Source organism: Schistocerca americana, chromosome 1, assembly GCF_021461395.2.
Source record: "Schistocerca americana isolate TAMUIC-IGC-003095 chromosome 1, iqSchAmer2.1, whole genome shotgun sequence".
In the NCBI taxonomy this organism is placed as follows: domain Eukaryota; kingdom Metazoa; phylum Arthropoda; class Insecta; order Orthoptera; family Acrididae; genus Schistocerca; species Schistocerca americana.
Window position 1 is genome coordinate 786608896 of NC_060119.1, and position 27787 is coordinate 786636682.

Sequence of the window (27787 nt, forward strand, 5' to 3'; positions counted from 1 at the left end):
TATCACTACTACATAATTTTCTATAAAAATGCATATATTAATATATGGTGCGACATTTGGATTGCATAGGAAATGATTTCATAAATTAAGAGGCACAGACTGCTCCAAAGTCACAGCTGACACTGCAAGAACATTAGCAGCTGTAAGCAATGTTACATGACATAATATGAAAGCAGAACAAAAGCAGTTCTATTAACAAACTGAAGCAAAAAATTCTGCAATGATTCTTTTTTGTTTTCATTTCATGAACCTCTGGTTTTAATTTTATTTATAGACTATAAATACATCACAAAATACAAAAATCCTTTTTTCATTAATTTTACAAAAAAAGAAGCTACACGATTGTGTGAGCAAGGATTTATTTACATAATAAATGCTGTACAGTTCTCAAGCACAAAGGACCGTGATTGACAGATTAATTGAGTATTTATCTCATCCAAATATAATTACACTTTTATGTGCCTACTAGAATATAATCATAAATAATTAACTGAAGTCATAGGTTAGAAATAACCAAGAAATCATTAGTAATATGTAGTATACTATCATAATAATATTTGTATGTGTGAAACATTTTATTTTCACAACCAAAGACAAAAATATACATTATGTTTTTTGCAATGGGTTTTGGTTCTACTACATGGTGAAGTTAATCTACATATTGACGGAGAAGTTAGATCATCAATGCCTGGGAAATGGTCAAAACCATCTCATGTCCTGTCATCGTAAGGAATAGGGTCAGAAGGATTGCAATATTTGGATATATTACATGCCTGAGCATCAGTTTCATCCTCTATTTTGATATTACACATTTTTAGGAAGATGCACCATGAGATACTTTCACTAACTAGGATTCTGGCACAGCAAGAAACATTTCAGATTAATTTCTGCTTTGAAGACAACTTTCCTCATCACTCCTTTCTTTTATATCACTTACTGGCATTTGTAACAGACAATCAACATTAGCATTGTCGCCTTCAAACAAATCACTGACTTCAGGTGTTTTGTTCAAAATATTCAGGTGGCAAGTGAGATTGTGGTAGGTGAAAAACTAGGTCTGAATTTTCATGGATACAGGTCTTCAAGTAAGCATACTGCTTGCATCCCCTGGCAACAAAATGACCATAAAGTTGCCCTGTTGTCTTATTAGTGGTGTGGGAACAGAAATAGTAACGCCTGCAGGAAGATATCCATTAAGCTAAAGATTGACAACAGTTATTACAAATGTGATATGGAAGTGATGAGAAAATGCTGGTGAGACTGATATCATCCTTCGGAAAAATGTGATTGACTATAGGTCACATATGGTTTGATTTGGCATGGCAATTCTTCATTTAGGTGGTGACCACTCCTCACACAGACGTGAAAATTAACAAAAAAAGGCCTGCTTCTTTAGTTCTGACTGATCCGTGTACTACAGTGTTAAAAGTTGATGCCCCTGCAAACCATGCTGGAGAGGTTCTCTTACTGACTGTCAAAATCCAAGAGACTAAAGGAACAGTCTTTTTGGTTGACACACTCACCCAGAATGATTTCCTTGACAGAATACAGGTGCAAGTAAAGAGAAGTTTATGCACAATAAAACAGTAGAGATGAAAGTTTACAACCCAGCGTTCATAGATAATTGTTAGATATGGGACGCAGTGGTAGTTCATGGCAGTATACTGGCTAGTGTACAAGAAATGTCCAGAGATGATATACATTTTCCCAAAGAGAGAAAGATTAAGAGAAGAAGCCAATCAGGGAAACACACACAATCATGCCATCTCTTAAAAAGTAGTTGCATAGAAAACTATCACACCTACATGAGCTGGAAGGACATTTGTTGTGTCCAATCCTGGAAGAGTATGCATGGTTTTTAGAAGAATACCAGTACACGGCCACTACATACCCATTTACTATGAAATTCTTATTGGAAATGCCAGACGTATTGCACAGAAGCCATTTAGTATTCCTTTCTACCAACAATCTTTTGCAGAGGAAAGAGGAAACTATCCAGCAACTACTTGAGGCAGAAATCATCCAGCCATATGTCAGTCTTTGGTTGCCACCTATTGTGGTTGTTATGAAGAAACCAATTAATGGCGAGAAGGCTTATTGCTTAAGCGTAGACAGGAGGGCAACAAACAAAAGTACTACTACTGACACTTGCCCCTTACCATACATTGACAAAACATTGGACACAGGTTGTAGTATTGGTAGTTTTTCCACTACTGTAGATATGGATTCAGGTTAGCACCAGATTCCAACAGCCATTCAAGACCGTCCAAAGACATTTTTTATTGGGCCCCCACAGGCTTCTACCAGTTCTTAGGGATGCCTTTTGGGCTGAGCCCAGAGATTTGACGATCCATTATTATAGAGATTAAAGCACACCACCTGTTTGGTCTATTCAGATGGCAGTGTTCTCTTGAACCACTGAAGAGTACACTGAGCAATTGAGAAGTGTATCAATGAGGTTGCCAAACACCCATTTAAGTTTGAAGCTGGGAAAATGTTCCTTTGAAGAGTTACAAGTTCAGGACGTAGAACACATTATTAGCCAGAGTAAAGTCAGATCCATGGTTGACAGAAGCCATAAACAATTTCCCTGCCCCTACTAACGTAAAGGGATTACAGAGTTTCATTGGGCTGATGAATTATCATCAAGATTTGTTAAGGACTGTGTTACCTTTACTAAACCTTTAACCAGATTGTTGCTGATAGGAGTAACTTTGGAATGGACTGCAGAATGTGGAACTGCTTTGCAAAGCGTTTAGAGGGGTATTGAGAAGTTCACCTTTACTGGTATAACCTGACTCTGGAAAGCCATATATGCTTTCCTGTTACACTTTGGATTTCACCATAGATGTTATCCTAAGCCAGTACCACATTGGTGAAGGGAAAACTATTTGTTATGCTTCTTGTCAGCTCAACAAGACTAAAATTAACAGTAGAACCTGGGAAAAAACAGTTGTTATTCCTGATGTTTGGTGTTAACTGTTAAACGTTAATTATGTGGCAGGAAATTCATCATGGTAACTGGCCACACTGCCCTCCTATGGCTCTTGAACCTGAAAGACCCCAGCAGCTGTTTGACACGTTGGTCTTAAATCAGTGGAGTACGACTATGAAGTTCTCACATTAATAAAAAAAAAAATTAAATGAGAATGCAGATCGCCTCTGTAGAAAGGCCTGAGTGATACAAGAGGACAAAGTGTTCATAACAGAATTGAAAGATGCTCAGAGAAAGGTTTCCGATTGTAAGCAATGTGTTGTGTTACCAGATTTTGTGCCTGAAGATGGTATATTGTGCGACTAAACCACTCTTCGAAACTGGTTAGTACTACCAAAGTCATTTCAATATTTTATCATTGTGCAACACTGTCATAGCACCCAAGCTTGCCATAGTGCCAAAAGGGCTAAAAATGCTAACTGCTATTGGTGACAAGGTCAGCTTCATGATGTAAAAAAAAGTATATAAGCATGTGCTTGCCGTGTACACAGAGGTGACATCAGGCACTACTTTGAATTAAGTTACAGACCTTGCCAGAGGCCTCTAGGCACTTTGAAATACTGGCCTCCGATATAATGGGTCCTTTCCTCTCTGAAAGAGTGAAAAAAAGTACAATATTTCTATTATTGATCATTTTTATTGCTACTCAGTGCTAGCACCAATTGTCAACATAACAGTAGAGACCATGGCTAAAGCATTTGTGAATCACATGGTGCTACCTTTCGATGTCCTGCACCAAATTAGCTGAACAAGAAAAAAATTTTATGTCCTTGTTATTTGTACAAATATGTAAACTTCTCAGAATTAAAAAATGGAGGGCCATCCCCTTCAACCCTCAGGCTAATTAATGGCTGTATTAAACATTTACCATCATCTGAATGTTATCCTACTATGTGAGCAAAGCATATTCTGATTGGGCAGATATATTCCTAATGTCCAGCTTGTTTACAACAGGAGACTTGGGTCCATGGAGCACACACTGTATTTGGTGGTTTATGGCTGCCTGATGAGCTCCACTCAGATATTTTTAAACTGCCACTGGATACTGATTGAAAAGAATTAAGAAATTTGACATGGCATCTTAAAATGATTTGGAGAAGAGTTCGACATAAAAAAAAAAAAAAATAAATAAATAAAAAATCAAGGCAACTTCCTGACAGGTACAGTGGTAGGAGGACAGCAGTGATGCATCCATATTGACAAGGATAACTAGGTGTTGGTATGGAACCCAGCAATTAAGAAAGGGAAAATTAAGAAATTCTTTCCAACCTACAAAGGTGCCTACCATATCACATGACTTATGGGACCAGTCAACACTGAACTGCAGTTGGTTCAGTAATTTTTCATTTTCGTAGGTTGAAGCCCCATCATGGGCAGGTTGCACCAACCCCATCTACTGTAACAGCACAGTCACTGTGAGACTTAACACCCCATGCCCAGAATATGAGAAGAAAAGGACTTTGCAACCACAACCATGATATAGATTTCTGTTGCGGTTCAGACATCCGTATGCCCTTCAGTCAGGAGAGTAGATCCACTCTACTGGTTTGTTTAATTGATTCTGCAGGAACTTTCAAATTGTGAGATGTGACTAGCAATATGAATGTTCCAGCTGGTCACAGCAGTGCTTCCTTTCAGTTTGCTATTGTGGTCTCCTCTACTATCTTGTTATCTTTCATTCTGCTGTGTTAACAGAGAACTCAAATTGAGGGATATAACTTCTTCAACTTCCCTATCTGATTCCACCAAGGATCAGTATGGTGATTTGTTGATTGTTTCTCTACACTTGTGTAAGTTGTTACTGAATGTTGTGCTGAGCTGCCACTGCTATGCTACCTGTATCAGTCTCTTTACCTTCTCCTTCTCTAAGATGGGCAACAGTTTCTTCACGAAGTACCTTACTGTGCCTGCCACCATGAAATACTTGCCTGTGGTACAACAATTATTTTGCTCTTATGTTATATTTTTATTTTCAATTGTTGTGTGTATTTCACCGTGTATGCCAGAGGTTGCAAGAATAGTTATCAATCTTCTGTCTGCCTGATTATGTGGGTGCCTGTTCTGGGAAATATTTTCCACTGTCTCTGACCGAGGTTCTCATTACCCCTTATTATTTGCCCAGTAGTCATAACAGAGTCACATCAAGATGACAGAAAAATCTCAATATGAAATATTACAAGTTGCAAACTAGCTCAAGACATAAAAACATTTAAAGTAACACATGGATTTATTTCCTGGACACATTTACTGGTAGTAAATAGCTGACGTTAACTCCTTTATGATGCATCCCATGGGATAGCTGTCTAATCCTTAATGAATACTATCGAGGGACACACACACACACACACACACACACACACACACACACACACACACACACACACACACACACACACACAGAGAGAGAGAGAGAGAGAGAGAGAGAGAGAGAGAGAGAGAGAGAGAGAGAGAGCGCGCGCGCAACTATAGGTGCAATCACTATACTGATTAACATCATATCATTACTGTTCATTGTATCATACTCATTAATTACTCACAAATATAGATGCACACCACCATACACCATACTAATCAGTACCTCTTTTTCTTTTTAACATAGTTCTGAGTGACTACTGCACATTTGCACAACTCTGTACTTAAATTACAACATTGTAGGGGCTGACAACATGACACTGAACATATACAATTTTGATAACTAGGTCAGCCAACGTTTATACATTATAATTTTCTCTGAAAGTAAGAAGCCCCCCCTCCCCCCTCCATACCACATTTTAACAATAGGCTTGTGTGTTCATCCCTGGAGAACAAACGTGGCAGACATTATTACTTTGCATCATACCGGCCTTGCACCACCGCCTATTCACAGCCGTGATTTCCTGAATGGGCTCCACTGTTCTTCTTTCTCATCAAACTGCTATTGCTTCCACCCACGATTATGACCGTGTCAGTCTTAGATAACTCATTTAGTGAATTAATGTTTTTCATTATCTTGGTCAAAGGTGCACTCGGCTTTGTTATTAGATTATCAAGAGCTCACTTGGAAAACCAGTCTTGAGCAACAAAGGGAAAGCTGAAAGGGGGATTGAGTACATAGAGGGTCTATAGAAGTGGAAGATTCTTGAATGCTTCATAGCAGAAATGGAAGAGGACGCAGATGGAGGTCAGATGAGAGATATGATACTGCAATAAAAATTTACCAGAGCACTGAAAGACCTGTATCACAACAATGTCCCAGGAGCAGCTGACTTTCTGTCAGAACTACTGACAGTCTTGGGAGAGCCAGCCGTGACAAAACTCTTCCTCCTGGCTTGACAGATATATGAGACAGGTGAAAGACACTGACTTCAAGAAGAATGTAATATTCCAATTCCAAAGAAAGTAGTTGATGACATGTCAAAATCTCCAAAATATAAGTTTAATAAGTCATGGTTGTAAAATACTACCATGAATTCTTTACAGAAGAACAATGGAAAAACTGACAGAAGCCAACCTCATGGAAGATCAGTTAACATTTCGGAGAAATTGAGGAACAAGCACAGCAATACTGACAGTTTGACTTGTATTAGAAGATAGGATAAGGAAAGGCAAACCTATGTTCATAGCATTTGTAGACCTAGAGCTAGCTTTTTATAATGTTGACTGGAGTACTTTGAAATTCTGAAGTTAGCAACAGTAAAATACAGGGATCAAAAGACTATTTACAACTTTTTACAGAAAGCACACAGCTGTTAGGAGTCGAGGGCATGAAAGTGAAGCAATGGTTGAGAAGGGAGTGAGATAGGGTTGTAGCCTATACCTGATGTTATTCTGTTTGCAGACAGAGCAAGCAGTAAAGGAAACCAAAGAGAAATATGGAGCAGGAGTTAAAGTTTAGGGAGAAGAAATAGAAACTTTGAAGTTTTCCAATGACACTGAAATTCTGTCAATGACAGCAAAGGACTTGGAGGAGCAGTTTAATCGAATGAACACAATCTTGAAAGGAAGATGTATGATGAACATCAACAAATGCAACACAAGTGTAAGGGAATGAAGTCAAATTGCATCTGGTGACACCGAGGAAACTAGATTAGGAAATGAGAGTTGATGAGTTTTGATATTTGGGCAGCAAAATAACAGATAGTGGCCAAAGTAGAGAGGATATAAAATGTAGACTAGCAACTGCGAGAAAAGCATTTATGACGATGAGGAATTTGTTGCTGCAAGTTTAGATTTAGGTGTTAGGAAGTCTTTTTCTGAAAGTATTTGTATGGAGTGTAGCCATGTATGGAAGTGAAACATGGACGATGAATAGTTTAGACAATAAGAGAATAGGAGCTTTTGAAATGTGGTGCAACAGACGAATACAAAAGATTCGATGGGTAGATCACATAACTAATGAGGAGCTACTGAATAGAACTGGGGAGACAAGAAATTTGAGGGGGGGGTAGGTTGTAGCAGTTATTCAGAAATGAACAGGCTTGCACAGGATAGAGGAGCATGGGGAGTTGCATAAAATCAGTCTTCGGACTGGGGCTGACAACAACGACGACGACGACAATAACAACAACAACAAATGTATTAAAACAAATACAATAATTATCAACTTACAAAAACACATACAAAATGCTGTTTTGATTGGTCCATGCCAACAAATATGCTGTTTGTAGTTGGGCTACAATGAGATGACAAACGTCTAGGGATAGTAGCATGCACATATACAGATGGCAGTAGTATCATGTACACAAGGCAAAAAAGAGCATTGCACTTGCGGAGCTGTTAGTTGCACTTGTGTGATCCATGTGAAAAGGTTTCCAATGTCATTAGGGACACATGGCTGGAATTAACAGACTCTGAACATGGAATGGTAGTTTGTGCTAGACACCAGACATTCCATTTCAGAAATCATTAGGTAATTCAATACTTCAATATCCACTATGTGTGCTGAGAACACCGAACTTCAGGCCTTACATCTCATCATGGACAGCACAGTGACCATGTCCTTCACTTAATCACTGGTTAACTTTTAGTTGCTTTTGGAACCAGTGACCTACTGGATGGGTAAGTCTCCCCTGCCCCAGGCTTCTGGGTGATTTTTCTGAACTGTACCCCTTTCCCTAAACCTCTTCAGTTCTTTTCCTTCACCCCTCTTGCTTCCCCATCAACTCTTCTGCCAGAAGAAAGAGCCACTGGCTCCACAATCTTGTAAAGGTTAAATCCTTTTGTATGAGTGTTTCCCTGCCGTTGCTTGGTGACTAGATCTCTTATCTATCTGCTTATATTATATTATCAATAATTGATTATTTTCATTCTTGTAGACAAGCAACACTGCGTGAAAAAACTGCAGCAGTCAATGTGGGACTTACAAGGAGCCTACCTGTTAGGACAGTATGGCAAAACTTGGTGTTAATGGACTATGGCAGCAGATGACCAATGCAAGTGCCTTTGCTCATAGCACTTCTCCTGAGCTTGTGACCATATCGGTTGGACACCTGGGTGACTGGAAAACTGTGGCCTGGTCAGATAAGTCCTAATTTTAGAATTTACGTGTGGCACAGGTCTCACAAAACCATTGACACAGATTGTGAACAAGGCACTGTGCAAGTTGATGGTGACCCCATAATAGTGTGGGCTTTTTTTACATGGACTGGGCTGGGTCCTGTAGTCTGACTGAACCAATCATTGACTACTTTGAGACCGTTTTCAGCCAATCATGGACTTCATGTTCCCGAACAATGGAATTTAATGGATGACAACACGCCATGTCACTGGGCCACAATTATTCGTGGTTGGTTTGAAGAACATTCTAGATAATTTGAGTGAATGATTTGTCCACCATAAATTGCCCAACATGAATCCCATTGAACATTTATGGGACACAGTCGAGAGGTCAGTTTGTGCATGAAATCCTGCACTGGCAGCATATTCACAACTACGGGGGCAGCTACAGCGGCACCACAGTTCAATATTTCTGCAGGGGACTTCCAACGACTTGTTGAGTCCATGTTACATTGAGTTGCAGCTGTAAGGCATGCAAAAGGAAATATCCCATGACTTATGTCACTTTTGCGTAAAATGAGGATGCAAACACAGAAACAGTCGATTGGCACCACATCACGCACAAAACTTAACCAAACTCTTATTTTCACAAATCCTATGACAATGTGTAATAGCCCTCTTTTCAGAACATACGCATTTCCCATACAGTACCTTCTGTCGAGACATTTGGTTCACATCACACTTATTAAATACGAAGCTCAATTCTTCACTCTATGCACCATGGCTTATGTGGCATTGTACCATGTTTAATCCACTATACTCTTGCCTGCCTAACACATTATTTACTGTTGGACTGTCTATTCAGGGACGATCCTGTTGGCAGATCTCGAAGTTAATGTGTTCGCATTAGTACGGCATTTGAACATGTACATAACGAGTATGCCATTATGTCACACTTGTGTGCACACAACGTATGCATATACTGAGAGAGAAATTCAGCAGAATAACACCTCAGGAGCAGCTATTTGTCTATGTGGCAGGAGATGAGTTTTTTCCTGCTTACTCCTCCCAATCTACATTTTTTGCTACTATCCCCCTTGTGTATATCTTGCTCACACGCGCGCAACTTCAATGCCAGAAGCCATGCTTTAGGAGTCAGAGTCACAACAGCAAAAGGCAGGACTCTTGAAGAACACTCAGATCAATTACCACTAGTGTGGCCACATAACGATATCCCCTACCTACATCAACCATATTGGTTCCTCCATACCGCACTACATCTTCTGCAGTGACACTTTGGCGAATTACTGCACCGCCTGCAGAGTTGGCCCAAGCACAGGGAGTGACCACATTCCCCATCTCTTCGACACCACATCTCTTGGCACCAAAAAATGCAAATTCGACGCCCCAAGAGTATCAGACTTTACATGAAAATGAACTGAAAAAATTCGCCAACATCCTTGACGAAAAACTCCCCACCGCCAACATCAACTCACCAGATTACTTGGACAACTTCAATGAACAAATAGTCAGAACCTACGAGCTGGCTATCGAAGAATCTGTCCCCACCAAAACAATCAGGACCAAAACAGAGGCAATTCCACAAAACATCCTCTCCACAATAAAACTAAAAAGACAACTACTAAGACTATTTAAAAGGACAGGTGACCCCACCTTAAAGACTGAGTGGAATAGACTTAACACAACTGTCAATGACAATCTAAAATGCTGGAGGACGGACTGCTGGCAAAGCGAATGTGACAAACTTAACCCCAGAGAGCCAGCAAAATTTTGGAAAACCTTTAAGCAAATAACAGGAGCTCCTGGTAGCATCTCTCCCAGGGCTGCTCTTGTCACCCCACAAGGCATTGCAGCCAATGACTACCAGAAAGTGCAAGTGTTTAGTGTGGTCCTGAAGGAGGTCCACAGTCACCCAATTGACCCTCTATTCGATGACTCATTCGCTAGAGAAATCTAAGAAGGTCTAGATAACGTGCTCAACACCCAGACAGCCCTCACAGAAGGACATGCAAAGGTTCTGGCGCCAATTACCAAAGAGGAAATTGCACTAGCACTACCTAAACAACAGAATCCACAAATTTATTAACAAACTAAATACCCTCCCACCAGGACAAGCTGGTTTCAGACAAGATCACTCAACTATGGACCCCATCATCAGACACGTCAGCACCACAATGGAAGCCCAAAACAGAGGTGACTGCGTACTGGCACTATTCCTAGACATCGAACGAGCATTCGAGAAGGTGTGGCACTGTGGGTTGGCATTTAAAATGGCCATGTAAAACTGCCCTCCACACTTCATATGCCTCACAATCTCCATAATAACCCACAGAACAGCGACAGTATCGGTTGGAAACAAACTCGCAGACAAATTCTGTCCCACAGCTGGAGTAGTGCAAGGGGAGTTTTCTCACCCACACTTTACAGTTTATTCACAGCTCACATCCCTTGCCCTAACAGGTGGAATGAACACTTCACCCTCTATGCAGACGACACCACCTATTGGTGCACAGCACACTCTGTAGAGGAAGCAAAGACCCTAAATTACATCCTACATCCCCCAACTAGTGCAGTAAATGGCCAAATGGTGCATCAAACCTAACCCTACAAAAAGCCAGCTGCTACTATTCAGGCACCAGAACTTAACACAAAGTGTCAGGCTAAAACATAATGAGCTCTCTATAACCTTATGGCACGAGAGTCTAAACCCTGTCCAGAGCACCAAATACTTAGGGGTGACACTCAACTCCACATTGTCATGGAAGCAGAGAACAGTATAAACAAATCTAAACAAAGGATGAATCTGGTGAAATTAATCAGCTCCAAATTTGGGGGTGCCAGCCCAGACGCAGTACTACATACCTACAGATCATTCGTCAGACCAATCCTTGAGTACGTGCCTGCCTGTGGACAGCCTCCAAAGCACAGTATGACAGAATGGCCGCATTCGACCGCCAAAACCCGAGACTAGCTGGGAAGCTGCACTACACCACAGCAAATGATCTAGTCTATGAGGGCACCAAGACCCGCCCTAATTTAGATAACTCCATAATGTGCCAAATATGGCTGGAACAGAGTAAGCAGGGAAGGGATCATGAAAGACCTAATCTGCAGACCAATCTAAGAGTTCAGAATTACCCAATTCAGATACCCTTACCCCCAGACTTCATCGCACATGCAATCCAAAGAACATTCCCCAATTTAAAAAAAAATAATAATAATAATTCAGTGAAGTGAAGTGAAGTGCAATGACTCGTCGCATCTCCCCCCTGACCAGCCTCACCACACACTAGAGATTAGGAATAGAGTTAACCAAAACAAACCATACGATACACACATACTCAGTCAATATAGGCATAATCCACAATCCACAATCTAGAACAAAATTCCATAAACAGCAGACAAAATCCACTTATCACTAGAATATCAATCAGACTAGAAACCTAACTTTAGAAACTCACAGAGATCAGAAGATGAAAATCCAGTGCCATCCCGACTGGGGTTTCTGTGGTTTTCCCCAGTTGTAAGGGGAATACCAGGATGAGGAATTCCACTACATAGATTTAGCAAAATCTTACTAAAAAATAGCACGAGCCAGAACAAAACTAACAACCAAGTAGGCAGTGTCCCAACAGGATTAACCAACCCCAGGCTGAGAAGGACTTTGCTCCTTAACAGCCGCCACTACCTGTGAGGGTATGGCATTTTTTTAAATAAAAAAACCCTCCACATCCATTGTGCTACTGAGCTGCACCTGCAAACTGCTCCTGCTAGTGTGTGTGAAATTACTTTATATGGTTTTCTGACTGGATTGAGAATTATTGTTTACTTCTTGAACTTCACTTACTGAAGCGTGTCTCTGTCAGAGTAGCACAAAGAACAGAGTGACTCATGCTGGAGTGATTTCCTTCTCAAGTTGTGGGTGTCATAAACTGACAAGAAATCATACAATTGCAGGTTTTCACTTTTCAACACACTGGAGCATAATCACTCAAGGTACAGGATACCAATGCAATAATAATAGACGGCAAATCATCGAGTAAAACTGAAGTGATATCAGGTGTTCCCCAGGGAAGTGTCCTGGGACCTCTGCTGTTCCTGATCTATATAAATGACCTGGATGACAATCTGAGCAGTCCTCTTAGGTTGTTCGCAGATGATGCTGTAATTTACCGTCTAGTAAGGTCATCCGAAGACCAGTATCAGTTACAAAGCGATTTAGAAAAAAATGCTGTGTGGTGTAGTAGGTGGCAGTTGATGCTAAATAAGGAAAAGTGTGAGGTGATCCACAAGAGTTCCAAAAGAAATCCGTTGGAATTCGATTACTCGATAAATAGTACAATTCTCAAGGCTGTCAATTCAACTAAGTACCTGGGTGTTAAAATTACGAACAACTTCAGTTGGAAAGACCACATAGATAATATTGTGGGGAAGGTGAGCCAAAGGTTGCGTTTCATTGGCAGGACACTTAGAAGATGCAACAAGTCCAATAAAGAGACCGCTTAAACTACACTTGTACGTCCTCTGTTAGAATATTGCTGCGCGGTGTGGGATCCTTACCAGGTGGGATTGATGGAGGACATCGAAAGGGTGCAAAAAAAAGGGCAGCTCGTTTTGTATTATCACGTAATAGGGGAGAGAGTGTGGCAGATATGATACGCGAATTGGGATGGAAATCATTAAAGCAAAGACGTTTTTCGTCGCGGCGAGATCTATTTACGAAATTTCAGTCACCAACTTTCTCTTCCGAATGCGAAAATATTTTGTTGAGCCCAACCTACATAGGTAGGAATGATCATCAAAATAAAATAAGAGAAATCAGAGCTCGAACAGAAAGGTTTATGTGTTCGTTTTTCCCGTGCGCTGTTCGGGAGTGAAATGGTAGAGAGATAGTATGATCGTGGTTCGATGAACCCTCTGCCAAGCACTTAAATGTGAATTGCAGAGTAGTCATGTAGATGTAGATGTAGATGTAGAAGGCATGTGCTGCATTAAACATAGATGGAATATCACGTGTTTCAAAGCAACATGGCCATAACCTGCCATTGGTAAATGCAAGCATCTTTGCTGGTGTCCAAGGATCAGCGATTACAAATACCCAGAAAGTTATGGTGGAGAATAATGAATTATTTAGGAATAAAGAGATGACTCACTGAAAGGCAGAATTGCTGTGTTGTCGACAGACGCACAAACAAAAGGGACAGAGCTTTGCTAGCTTTCAGAATGAAATTCCTTTCTCAAGCTGTAGGAAAAACACACACACACACACAAAATTGGGTGGGGGCTACAGTGAGTTATGTGCGCTCAGCTATCTGGCATCTGCCCACTCTACCTGCATACCTAGCTAGCCCAAAGACTGCTCCCCACTCTCACACAAGCTGCGAGATGCTTCCCCCCTCCCAAGCCCCTCCCTACCTCCTTCCCCTCTCCATCCCATACCCCACCCCAACCTGCGCCCCCACCTCACCCCAGTGCACTCACCGTGGGCCGGAAAGAGCTGGCAGTCTAATTGTTCTGGTGTAACTACAAGTACTGGAACAAAGAGGAAGAATGCAAGACCACAGAAGGCAGTGCAGTGACATCAGCTAATAGTCTGCTGACAAGGACCCCGCAATGACAGGAGCGATCTCTGCAAGAAGTAAATACAAGTGCCACTCCTGCCAGCCTCGGTCGGACATCAGTGGAGTATTAGCAAAGCCTAGCACAGAGTGCTATGATATCACATTGTAGTGGTCCATATCCATTGCTTGTTTGAAGGTTGTGTACAACAAGAACTCTGATTTACGTTGCATGTTGCCCATCACTTGCACAACCTTTGTATATTAAAGTTAAGTATTGTCAGTCTGCTTTATAAAAATAAAACTACTAATGTTATTTGCTTGAATTGTTGTATAGCATTCCAAGAATGCAGCATCCCTTAGGCACCCTATATGAGACGAGTGGGCGAGACCCAACACGAATGAGCACAATACAGGGGGACAGGTGTGTGTGTGTGTGTGTGTGTGTGTGTGTGTGTGTGTGTGTGTGTGTGTGTATGGGTATGGGTATGAGAGAGAGAGAGAGAGAGAGAGAGAGAGAGAGAGAGAGAGAGAGAGAGAGATACATTCGTCGTCGTCGTCGTCGTCGTCCCCAGTCCGAAGACTGGTTTTATGCAACTCCCCACGCTCCTCTATCCTGTGCAAGCCTGTTCATTTATGAATAACTGCTACAACCTACCCTCCCTCCCACACATTTCCCTCCAATACTTAATTTGTGATCCATTGATAACTCAGAATATGTCCTTTCAACTGATCCCTTCTTCTAGTCAGGTTGTGCAACAAATTTCTTGTTTCCTCAGTTCTATTCAGTAGCTCCTCATTAGTTATGTATTCTACCCATCGAATCTTTTGTATTCGTCTATTGCACCACATTTCAAAAGCTCCTATTCTCTTATCGTCTAAACTGTTCATCGTCCATGTTTCACTTCCATACATGGCTACACTCCATACAAATACTTTCAGAAAAAGACTTCCTAACACCTAAATCTAAACTTGCAGCAACAAATTCCTCATCGTCATAAATGCTTTTCTCACAGTTGCTAATCTACATTTTATATCCTCTCTACTTTGGCCACTATCTGTTATTTTGCTGCCCAAATATCAAAACTCATCAACTCTCATTTCCTAATCTAGTTTCCTCGGTGTCACCAGATGTAATTTGACTTCATTCCCTTACACTTGTGTTGCATTTGTTGATGTTCATCATACATCTTCCTTTCAAGATTGTGTTCATTCGATTAAACTGCTCCTCCAAGTCCTTTGCTGTCATTGACAGAATTTCAGTGTCATTGGAAAACTTCAGTTTCTATTTCTTCTCCCTAAACTTTAACTCCTGCTCCATATTTCTCTTTGGTTTCCTTTACTGCTTGCTCTGTCTGCAAACAGAATAACATCAGGTATAGGCTACAACCCTATCTCACTCCCTTCTCAACCATTGCTTCACTTTCATGCCCTCGACTCCTAACAGCTGTGTGCTTTCTGTAAAAAGTTGTAAATAATCTTTTGATCCCTGTATTTTACTGTTGCTAACTTCAGAATTTCAAAGTACTCCAGTCAACATTATAAAAAGCTTGCTCTAGGTCTACAAATGCTATGAACATAGGTTTGCCTTTCCTTATCCTATCTTCCAATACAAGTCAAACTGTCAGTATTGCTGTGCTTGTTCCTCAATTTCTCCTAAATGTTAACTGATCTTCCATGAGGTTGGCTTCTGTCAGTTTTTCCATTGTTCTTCTGTAAAGAATTCATGGTAGTATTTTACAACCATGACTTATTAAACTTATAGTTTGGAGATTTTGACATGTCATCAACTACTTTCTTTGGAATTGGAATATTACATTCTTCTTGAAGTCAGTGTCTTTCACCTGTCTCATATATCTGTCAAGCCAGGAGGAAGAGTTTTGTCACGGCTGGCTCTCCCAAGACTGTCAGTAGTTCTGACAGAAAGTCAGCTGCTCCTGGGACATTGTTGTGATACAGGTCTTTCAGTGCTCTGGTAAATTTTTATTGCAGTATCATATCTCTCATCTGACCTCCATCTGCGTCCTCTTCCATTTCTGCTATGAAGCATTCAAGAATCTTCCACTTCTATAGACCCTCTATGTACTCAATCCCCCTTTCAGCTTTCCCTTTGTTGCTCAAGACTGGTTTTCCAAGTGAGCTCTTGATAATCTAATAACAAAGCTGAGTGCACCTTTGACCAAGATAATGAAAAACATTAATTCACTAAATGAGTTATCTAAGAATGACACTGTCATAATCATGAGTCGAAGCAAGGATGTATTGACAAGCATGCCTCACACACCTGATCTGCAGGACAACTCAATTGTAAATATGGAGCTTACAAAAATAAACAGACAATTTCGTGAAATATACAAGTTTTATCAAATGTAACATCTTTGAGCTTCCCAACTCAAGAGATCTGTTCACGAAACATGGTAAACACTATAATCGCACTGGGAAATCATCCATCGGCAAAATGCTGACAAAACGAATACAGAAAGACGACCACACTGCATGAAATACAATTGCTATACAGCCAGCTTCGATCAAGGAAATACAAAAACACTGTAACACCTCCATAAGAAGAAAATCAATCGCAGCCACAGCACAAGCCAGCCAAGATCATCACTTTAACAGGAAGAGGCAGTGTTAGAGTCATCTTCAGTAAAAACAGCAAGAAAATGTGTGTATCCAACAGAAGGAACAGTGGCCAGTGCATCAATCAGTAGGATAACTGTATCACCTGATCACCAAAAGGATTTTTTAGACCAAGGCAAGAGAAACATGATGACTACAAGGTAAGCAGTGCTCAGTGGTTCTCAGTCTTCCACCAAAATACGCAATACATAAGAAACAAAGTGCAACAATTAGAAGTGGAACTGCAGTCTATTGACAGCTCACTTGTTTGCATAACAGAACATTAGTTTAATGGTTCAGAATTAAGAAATGTAGCACTAAATTCATACAGTCTAACCTCTTGCTACAGCAGAAACACTATAAAATGTGGTGGATCATGCATATACATGAAGGAGGGGATTAGGTAAACAATTAGAAATGACGTTACAGCATTATGTATTTATCGTGCACCCAGTGGTGACATCAACACATTCACTACAAAGTTAAACCAAGCATTAGATATGGTCTCCAGCCCCAAAAGCGAAATCATCATTTGTGGAGATCTAAACATTAACATGATTAACTCAGATATGCCGTGCAATAGTTTTTTGAACATTATGAACACCTATGGTATATCACCATCAATTAACACTGCCACTAGGACAACCAGACATTCAGCATCAAGTACTGACCATGTGCTAACAGACAGAGAGAAAGATAGGTGTGACATTGTCATAGGTGACCTTGGCATCTCGGACCAGTCCAGTAAGTTATTAAAATTAGGCATAGAATTAGATAATAACACTAAAATACACAAGTACAGTAGGATTTTCTCTCACTCAAAAAGAGCTCTATTTGCCTCACTAATTAACAGTACAACTTGGGAGGAAGTGTACAGAGAAACTGCTATAATTGGGAAATTTACAAAGTTTCTGTCAGTATTTAAATTCAGATTTGAAAAAGTGTTTCCTGAAGTTCTAGAACCACTAAATCATGTAACAATAACAGCTGGGTAACTAATTGGGTAAGGAAATCCTCTGAAACCCTTAAGCACCTTAGCTCAATGAAAAACTACTGTAACAATTCAGCATTTCATAACTCTTATCGTTCTTACAGAAAGATCTATAGAAATGTACTGTTAGTGGCTAAAATGTACCAGAACGACAAATGTATAGAAAAAGCTAATAATAAAATCAAAGCGGCATGGAAAAACAACCAAACAGGAAACTAATAGGAAAACATTAAAGCCAGTAAACATACGGTTTCAACACAATGATACCAAAATAAATGACCCCAAAAAAAACTAGCAAACATTGCCAATCAATATTTCAGCAACATAGCAACCAAACTACAACAGAAGTTCACCAAAACAAAGTTCTCTACTTCGACCATCATCAGTTATCTTGCTCCCCAAATAGCAAAACTCCTTTACTACTTTAAGCCTCTCATTTCCTAATCTAATTCCCTCAGCATCACCAGACTTAATTCGACTACATTCCATTATATTCGTTTTGCTTTTGTTGATGTTCATCTTATACCCTCCTTTCAAGACACTGTCCATTCCGTTCAACTGCTCTTCCAAGTCCCCTGCGGTCTCTAATAGAATTACAATGTCATCGGCAAACCTCAAAGTTTTTATTTCTTCTCCATGGATTTTAATACCTACTCCGAACTTTTCTTTTGTTTCCTTTACTGCTTGCTCAATATACAGATTGAATAACATCGAGGAGAGGCTACAACCCTGTCTCACTCCCTTCCCAACCACTGATTCCCTTTCATGCCCCTCGACTTTTATAACTGCCATCTGGTTTCTGTACAAATTGTAAATGGCATTTTGCTCCCTGTAGTTTATCCCCGCCACCTTCAGAATTTGAAAGAGAGTATTCCAGTCAACATTGTCAAAAGCTTTCTCCAAGTCTACAAATGCTAGAAACATGGGTTTGCCTTTTCTTAATCTAGCTTCTAAGATAAGTCCTAGGGTCAGTATTGCCTCACGTGTTCCCATATTTCTACTGAATCCAAACTGATCTTCCCTGAGGTCAGCTTCTACCAGTTTTTCCATTCGTCTGTAAAGAATTTGCGTTAGTATTTTGCAGCTGTGACTTATTAAACTGATTGTTCGGTAATTTTCACATCTGTCAACGCCTGCTTTCTTTGGGACTGGAATTATTATATTCTTCTTGAAGTCTGAGGGTATTTCGCCTGCTTCATACATCTTGCTCATCAGATGGTAGAGTTTTGTCAGGACTGGCTCTCCCAAGGCTGTCAGTGGTTCTAATGGAATGTTGTCTACTCCTGGGGCCTTGTTTTGACTTAGGTCTTTCAGTGCTCTATCAAATTCTTCACGCAGTATCATATCTCCCATTTCATCTTCATCTACATCCTCTTCCCTTTCTATAACATTGCCCTCAAGTACATTGCCCTTGTATAGTCCCTCTATATACTCCTTCCACCTTTCTGCTTTCCCTTCTTTGCTTAGTACTGGGTTTCCATCAAAGCTCTTGATATTCATGCAAGTGGTTCTCCTTTCTCCAAAGGTCTCTTTAATTTTCCTGTAGGCAGTATCTATCTTACCCCTAGTGATATATGCCTCTACATCCTTACATTTGTCCTCTAGCCATCCCTGCTTATCCATTTTTCACTTCCTGTCGATCTCATTTTTGAGACGTTTGTATTCCTTTTTGCCTGCTTCATTTACTAAATTTTTGTATTTTCTCCTTTCATCAATTAAATTCAGTATTTCTTCTGTCACGCAAGGATTTCTACTAGCCCTTGTCTTTTTACTTACTTGATCCTCTGCTGCCTTCACAACTTCACCCCTCAAAGCTACCCATTCTTCTTCTACTGTATTTCTTCCCCCATTCTTGTCAATTGTTCGCTTATGCTCTTCCTGAAACTGTACAACCTCTGGTTTAGTCAGTTTATCAAGGTCCCATCTCCTTAAATTCCCACCTTTTTGCAGTTTCTTCAGTTTTAATCTACAGCTCATAACCAATAGATTGTGGTCAGAGTCCACATTTGCCCCTGGAAATGTCTTATAATTTAAAACCTCGTTCCTAAATCTCTGTCTTACCATTATATAATCTATCTGATACCTTCTAGTATCTCCAGGACTATTCCATGTATACAACCTCCTTTTATGATTCCTGAACCAAGTGTTAGCTATGATTAAGTTGTGCTCTGTGCAAAATTCTACCGGGCAGCTTCCTCTTTCATTTCTCCCCCCCAATCCATATTCACCTACTACGTTTCCTTCTCTTCCTTTTCCTACTATTGAATTCCAATCATCCATAACTATTAAATTTTTGTCTCCTTTCACTATCTGAATAATTTCTTTTATCTCATCATACATTTCCCCAATTTCTTTGTCATCTGCAGAGCTAGTTGGCATATAGACTTGTACTACTGTCGTAGGTGTGGGCTTCGTGTCTATCTTGGCCACAATAATGCGTTCACTATGTTATTTGTAGTAGCTTACCCGAGCTCCTATTTTTTTTTTTATTCATTATTAAACCTACTCCTGCATTGCCTCTATTTGATTTTGTATTTATAACCCTGTATTCACCTGACCGAAAGTCTTGTTCCTCCTGCCACCGAACTTCACTAATTCCCACTATACCTAACTTTAACCTAGCCATTTATCTTTTTAAATTTTCTAACCTACCTGCCCAATCAAGGGATCGGGCACTCCATGCTCCGATCCGTAGAATGCCAGTTTTATTTCTCCTGATAACGACGTCCTCTTGAGTAGTCCCCGCCCAAAGATCTGAATGAGGGACTATTTTACCTTCGGAATATTTTACCCAAGAGGATGCCATCATCATTTATCCATACAGTAATGCTGCATGCCCTCAGGAAAAATTATGGCTGTAGTTTCCCCTTGCTTTCAGACGTTCGCAGTACCAGCACAGCAAGGCCGTTTTGGTTAGTGTTACAAGGCCAGATCAGTCAATCATCCAGACTGTTGCCCCTGCAACTACTGAAAATGCTGCTGCCCCTCTTCAGGAACCATACGTTTGTCTGGCCTCTCAACAGATACCCCTCCGTTGTGGTTGTACGTCATTTCTGAGAACACATGCTGTTACAGCATGATTACCTGTAAAATACCACATTAATGCAATAAATGCTCAAAATGATGTCCATCAACCTCAATGCATTTGGCAATACGTGTAACGACATTCCTGTTAACAGCGAGTAATTCGCCTTCCGTAATCTTCGCACATGCGTTGACAATGCACTGACGCATGTTGTCAGGTGTTGGTGGTGGACCACAATAGCAAATATCCTTCAGCCTTCCCCACAGAAAGAAATCTGGGGACATCAGATCCAGTGAACCTGCAGGCCATGGTAATGGTGCTTCGATGACCAATCCACCTGTCATGAAATATGCTATTCAATACCTCTTCAACCGCACACGAGCTATGTGCCGGACATCCATCATGTTGGAAGTACATTGCCATTCTGTCATGCACTGATACATCTTGTAGTAACATCGGCAGAACATATGTAGGATATCAGCAAACATTGCACTACTTAGATTGCCATCGATAAAATGGGGGCCAATTATCCTTCCTCCAATAATGCCACACCATACATTAAACCGCCAAGGTCACTGATGTTCCACTTGTCGCAGCCATCATGGATTTTCCACGTCCCAATAGCACATATTACGCCGGTTTTTGTTACCGCTGTTGGTGAATGATGCTTCGTCGCTAAATAGCACGCGTGCAAAAAATCTCTTGTGCCTGGTGGCAGAACTGTACACGACGTTCAAAGTCGTCACCATGCAATTTCTGGTGCATAGAAATATGGTATGGGTGCAATCGATGTTGCTGTAGCATTCTCAACACCGACGTTTTTGAGATTCCCAATTCTCGCGCAATTTGTCTGCTACTGATGTGTGGATTAGCCACGACAGCAGCTAAAACACCTACTTTGGCATCATCATTTGTTGCAGGTCGTGGTTGACATTTCACATGTGGCTAAAAACTTCCCGTTTCCTTAAGGGGATACGGAATCGGATTTTGGGTTAAAAAATCGAATTTTTTTTAATTGGCGTATTATATTCTGCCATGTTTCCTCTTTAAAATGACGTATCATACATAGCTCTACTACAATTATAACTATTTTATTTTTATATATTTGTGAGATCGGGTATTGCGCTTTAGTTATACACGTCTCTCGTGGCTGACCATGAACTTTTTGGCAGTACCTTTAAAGTGACATGAATTCAAATATCCCGGTTTCCAGCGGCTATTTATACACTAGTTGCCCGAAAATGTTTCTCTCTGGTTTCCTCAAGTTACTCTTTGACTTTGTGGCGGGACTGTTTTGTAAACAGTGTGATATAAGAAAGTAGTTGTTGTTGAGTTATTTCGTATTTAGTGCTTCATTTTTCGCAGTGAAAATGCCTAGAGCTAAAGCAAAAGTATTTAAAAAGCGTGTGAACTGGCAAAAGAAAAGAAATAATGATTCATTAGCAAAGCAAAGCAGTTCATCATCATCACTGTTGGAAAATGTGAATCCACTTATTACTGATTTGCCGAACGAACTTACACCAAATGAAAACAGTGCTTCTCATAAAAAACTAAGAGATTTGGAAGAGAAATATAATTTACTTGATAGAGGGAATGAAGATTTTGAACTCATTGATACGAATATATTGTGTGAAGCTCTTGAAAACAGTTTGTGCTGCAAAAAATGTCATGGAAACGTTTCTCTGAAAGTAGAATCCCATGTTGGCCTGGCTGCCCAGTTTAATTTAATATGCAGTGTTTGTAAATACAGCTGTAAGTTTCCAAGTTCGGTTTCAGTAACTGTAAATAATGGATACAAGAAAACTGAACTTTATAGTGTAAATATTAGGTTAGTTTATGGATTGCGAGCAATTGGTAAGGGCAAAGCAGCTGGTGATATGCTATGTGGTGTTCTAAATCTTCCAAGTGCACCTTCAAAGTTTGAAGCTTACAATTATGTACTAGGATCTGCAGTTGAAGATGTAGCACAGAAGTCAATGCAGGTTGCTGTGGAAGAAGCAGTGGAAGAAAATGACGGCAGTCGTGACCTCACAGTGGCGTTTGATGGCACGTGGCAGAAAAGGGGCCACACCTCCAACAATGGTGTTGTAACAGCAACTAGTGTTGATACTGGCAAGGTTATTGATGCAATAATGTCTAAATACTGTAGGTGCACAGGCAGGCTGAAAAATGAACACAGTGATGACTGTATTGCTAATTATTATGGTAGTAGTGGTGGCATGGAGGTTGCTGGGGTGAAGAAAATTTTTCATCGCTCTTCACAGTGGTATAATGTTCGCTATGTCAAATATCTGGGAGATGGTGACTCTAAAGCATTCAAAGAAGTTTTGGAAAGCAAACCATATGGGAACAGTGTAAATATAAGCAAACTTGAATGTATAGGACATGTGCAGAAGAGAATGGGTGCCAGGCTGAGAAGGTTAAAATCAGTTATGAAAGGGAAAAAACTAGATGATGGGAAAACCTTGGATGGCAGAGGAAGATTGACTGATTCCATAATAGACCACATTCAGAACTGCTATGGCCTTGCAATCAGGCAAAATACAGGCAATCTTGAAGAAATGAGGAGAGCTATATGGGCTTTATATTTCCACACCGCATCCACGGATGAGCATCCACAACATGGTTTGTGCCCCAAAGGTGAAAACAGCTGGTGTAAATACAATAGGGGACTAACAACAGGAGAGAAATACATTAACCACCACAGTCTACCATCAGCCATCATGGCAGAAATAAAGCCCATTTTCAGAGATCTGGCTGACAGAAGTCTTCTGATGAAATGTCTTCACGGAAAAACGCAGAACCCCAACGAGTGCTTGAATAGTGTGATATGGCATCGTCTCCCAAAAACAGTGTTTGTCGGAATTAATACACTACATTTTGGTGTGTATGATGCTGTGGCAACCTTCAATCTTGGAAATATAACTAAATGCCAGGTCCTTCAAAAGTTGGGTATGTGTGTTGGTTCCCGTACGGTACGTGCTATGTTCTTTTTAGATCAGCACAGACTAAGGCATGCTGATAATATAATCAAGACATTAGTGAAAAAAGCAAGACAGGTGCAGAGGGGTGCCAAAGAAGACTTGAAGATGATTATGAAGACTGTGAAGGGGGTATTAGCTACGGATCAGGAATGTTTTAATCTTCTTTCTCCGTTTCCCGTAAGTTTACTTTTTACTTCATCTAGGAACATTATCTCAGGTACTGGTCAACCTAGAAGTCTGAAATTTTTATGACGTAGTGACATAGGTCCCTATTACATACTGAAACAACGATTTTTTAATTACTTGATTTACAAAAGACTTAGGGGTGATAGTCTAGTAAAAAGCGATGGAAAAAATTTACTTAAAAATAAATGTACAATATCTCTGTAAGAAAATACTTTGACAATAAACTGTTGTTTCAGTATTGTTGTAACATATGAATGCACATACAGTAAAATTTTTACCTCTCTGTCTCCAGTAGTTTGTGAGAAAATGTTCCCTATAGTAGGCATATATTAACATTGCGGGGATAGGTGATTCCGTATCCCCTTAAATAACATGACTACCCGGCAAATGGTCCGGACACTTTGATGATGTCGTCCAGGATACCGAGCAGTATACATAGCACATGTCCGTTGGGAATTTTGATCACAATAGCCATACATCAACACGATATCGACCTTTTCCGTAATTGGTCCATTTTAACACGGGTAATGTATCACAAAGCAAATACCGTCCGCACTGGCGGAACGTTACGTGATACCACGTACTTATACGTTTGTGACTATTACAGCGCCATGTATCACAAAGCAAAAAAAGTGGTCCAACTAAAACATTCATATTTCTTTATGTACTACACGAATATGTAATAAAAAATGGGGGTTCCTATTTTTAAAAAACGCAGTTGATATCTGTTTGACCTATGGCAGCGCCATCTAACGGGCCAACCATAGTGGCATCTGGTGTCCCCCATGAAGCTAGACGAGTTGCATTCTTTGTAGTTTTTTCATTTGATGCTTATTTTGTGAGATATTTGGCTCGGCCACTATCAATGGACCAGAAATCATAGAAAATTACAGACCAATCTCGTTACTGACATCCTTTTCAAAAGTCATAGAGACCATAATGAAAAACATACTCGTGGGGCACTTAAAGTTCAATATTCTGAGTAAAGAGCAATTTGGTTTCTGGGCTGGCAAAACAACAAATTCAGCTGTAGCTCATTTCTCAAATTTTATCCTCAAAGCACTACACAAAGGACACCACATAACAGGGATCTTCCTTGATTTGACCAAAGCGTTTGATGCAATAGACCACATAATTTTGCCAAACAAACTAAGTGCACTACGAGCAAGAGGAGTAACAGACAAGTGGTTTCATTCATATCTACAAAACAGGGTCCATTTTAACACGAACTTCAATCATACCTTTTCGTACCTTTCAAACCCAGAATACATCAATATAGAAGTCCCCCAAGAAAGTGCGCTGGGCCCAATCCTCTTTTTAATATACATCAATGACTATCCATAAAGTGTCAAACATGGTGAATCAGTACTGTTTACTGATGACAGTAACATCTTAATCAAAGCTGTGTCACCAAGTGTACTCAATGAAAAAGCTGAGGAAACTGGATCATGTATGCCAGTGGATAGAAACTAACAAATTAACCCTAAATGTAAAAAAAAAAAAAAAAAAACCAACAGTATTAGTTTTCACTTAAAAAGAAAACCGAACAGTACCAAGCTAAAAGTTAATCACAAGCACATAGAATGTGTACCCTCAACAAAATTTTTTAGGCATGCATGTCGACAGTCAACTAAATTGGGCCAAGCACGATGTGGTGCTTGGAAAGCGAATAGCTTCAACATGCTATGCACTTAGGATAATAAATTCAGTGCGTAGTAGTTCATGTACTAGAACTGCATATTTTGCATATGTCAACTTTAAAATTAGTTATGGCATATCCTCCTGCGGACCAACAGAGCAGAACAGACAAACAATATTTAAGTTGCAAAAAAGGGCCGTATGAATCATAACAAAAAGTAGCAATAGATCCCATTGCATGGAGTTATTCAAATCTTTGGGTATATTGACAGTTCCATGTGAATACATTTTGCAGACAGTAATATACATTTAAAAAAAACACATTGACCAGTTCCCAATAAACAGTTCCGTACATGCACATGAAACCAGACACAGCCAACACTTACACCTCTATAGGAAAGCCAAATCAGAAACTCAAAATAGCATGTTATATAATGGAATTATATTGTACAACAATCTTCCACAAGGGATCAAAGACATAAGTGAAATAGATAACTTCAGAAAATCACTAAAAAAAATATATCTCTTGGAAAAGTGTTTGTATACTGTCAAGGATTACTTGGAATGATGTAAATATATAAAAATATGTAAAAATTATCAAATGTATTTGTAAGCGGTTTAACAATGTTTCTTTATGTTGCAATATTCATGAATTCCGATTGTAATAATTATAAATCTGTGTACCCATTTTATACACTTATGTTAACAATATCCATACAATCCTGATTGTCTATGGATATATAAAATGAAATAGCTGCCCTACTCCACCATCCAGCACAGAGTTTTTTCACCCCAAACCTTTGCAGTATACTTTATGTCTTTTGGTAGTCTATTACATAGACTAATTCCTTGTTAACACAGTGTGATTTGGGTCTTAACCTTATTGCTCCTATCCAGATACAACCAACAACTGAATCTGTTTGGGTGAGCATGTGTCGAGTTATTTGCTATTTGTTGCTCAACGTTTCTCTGTATAAAATGGTAGATTAAAACATTAATAACCATTTTTAAACTGCTCAATGCAGTGTGACTTTCTGTGACCACTGATCATTCTGATACCCTTTCTTTTCCTTCCATATTCTGACCATATATGAGAATATTATGCCACACCTGATAACAGAATGTGGTAAGCAAAGTATGTGGAAATTACAGTGCTTTATTTGTAAAAGAAAGTGGTTCTGGTACTATAACCATCTTCTGGCACGTGCGCAAGGGGGGGGGGGGGCGGTAAATTTAGAGGTTTTAAAACATTATTTTATTAATGCTTTTCAGTCATCTGAGGTACCAGAATATCATCACAAATCAAGCACTGGGGACTGTATGTGTGATGCAACAGTTTTAACTGTGCCAACTAAGAACTTAAATTGAAACAAGGCCGTCAAAAATAAATTAATCTTAAAATTAGTTCCACAGTCTCACTTGCATATATTATAAAGGATAACTAGTTTTAATCATTTAATGATCATCTTCATATCTGAGTAGTACAAAATCATTATCAGTCAAAATATTTTAAATAAAATGATTCAGCCATAAGTTTCACATGGAAATAAAATCCACCAGTTTAGATTTGAACTTGTTTCGATAGCTTTTACTGGTGCATATCATATTTGGTACTATGATTTAGTATCCAATATCAAAATGAGTGACAAATTTTTTTTTCCTATTGGTAACGGAATCTGATATAAATATAGTAAGTTTGTGATCCATATGATTCTGTCAATGTTCAAACAAACATGTATCATTAACTTTCCCCTTTGGCAAACAGAATCCAATGTTACTGTACCTAGATAAAAATGAAATGCTGATGGGGCTACTATCTATATTGAGGAAGGAGAGGAAAAGACTGGTGTGTGCGGCAGAGGTTGCATTCAAGCGACAGGGAAAAATGGGAAATCTTTTACTTACCCATGTATTTCCTTTTTAAGGAATCATACGTGAAGAAACTCACACCAGCATATGGGATGACTCCCATTATTGTTGGCACATAACCACGATAAAATGTCCTTGGGCCTTCTTCAGTCCAAATCTTGACAAACACCTATTAAATAAATATTTAAATGATGTATTCTTTATGCCACAAAATGTAATTTAAATGATTTTCATGCCATACAACTTTCACTTTGTCACCAAATTTTTTACTGGTGGTACACTGAATATTTGTAACAACTGAAGAGCTGTAATAGAAATCAGATTACAGAACTAACTTTTTTAAATTTATTGTCCATTCTGTTGCTCTTACATAAATTCAAAAGTGATGGAGTCTCCTTAAGAGACCCCACATCATCATGTACTCCA

At 39.6% G+C, this 27787-nt stretch overlaps 1 protein-coding gene across 2 annotated transcripts in view; it reads right to left on the reverse strand.

Annotated features, from left to right (window-relative positions):
• LOC124612382 (mitochondrial coenzyme A transporter SLC25A42) overlaps nucleotides 1-27787 on the reverse strand; it is a 238953-nt gene that overhangs the window by 27279 nt on the left and 183887 nt on the right. For both annotated transcript variants that reach the window (XR_006979540.1, XM_047140560.1), the window contains exon 6: nucleotides 27398-27530. Coding sequence is in view for 1 of the 2 variants with exons in the window: in XM_047140560.1 (XP_046996516.1) it covers nucleotides 27398-27530 (133 nt within the window). In the remaining variant the exon portion in view is untranslated. The remainder of the gene's footprint in view (nucleotides 1-27397; nucleotides 27531-27787) is intronic.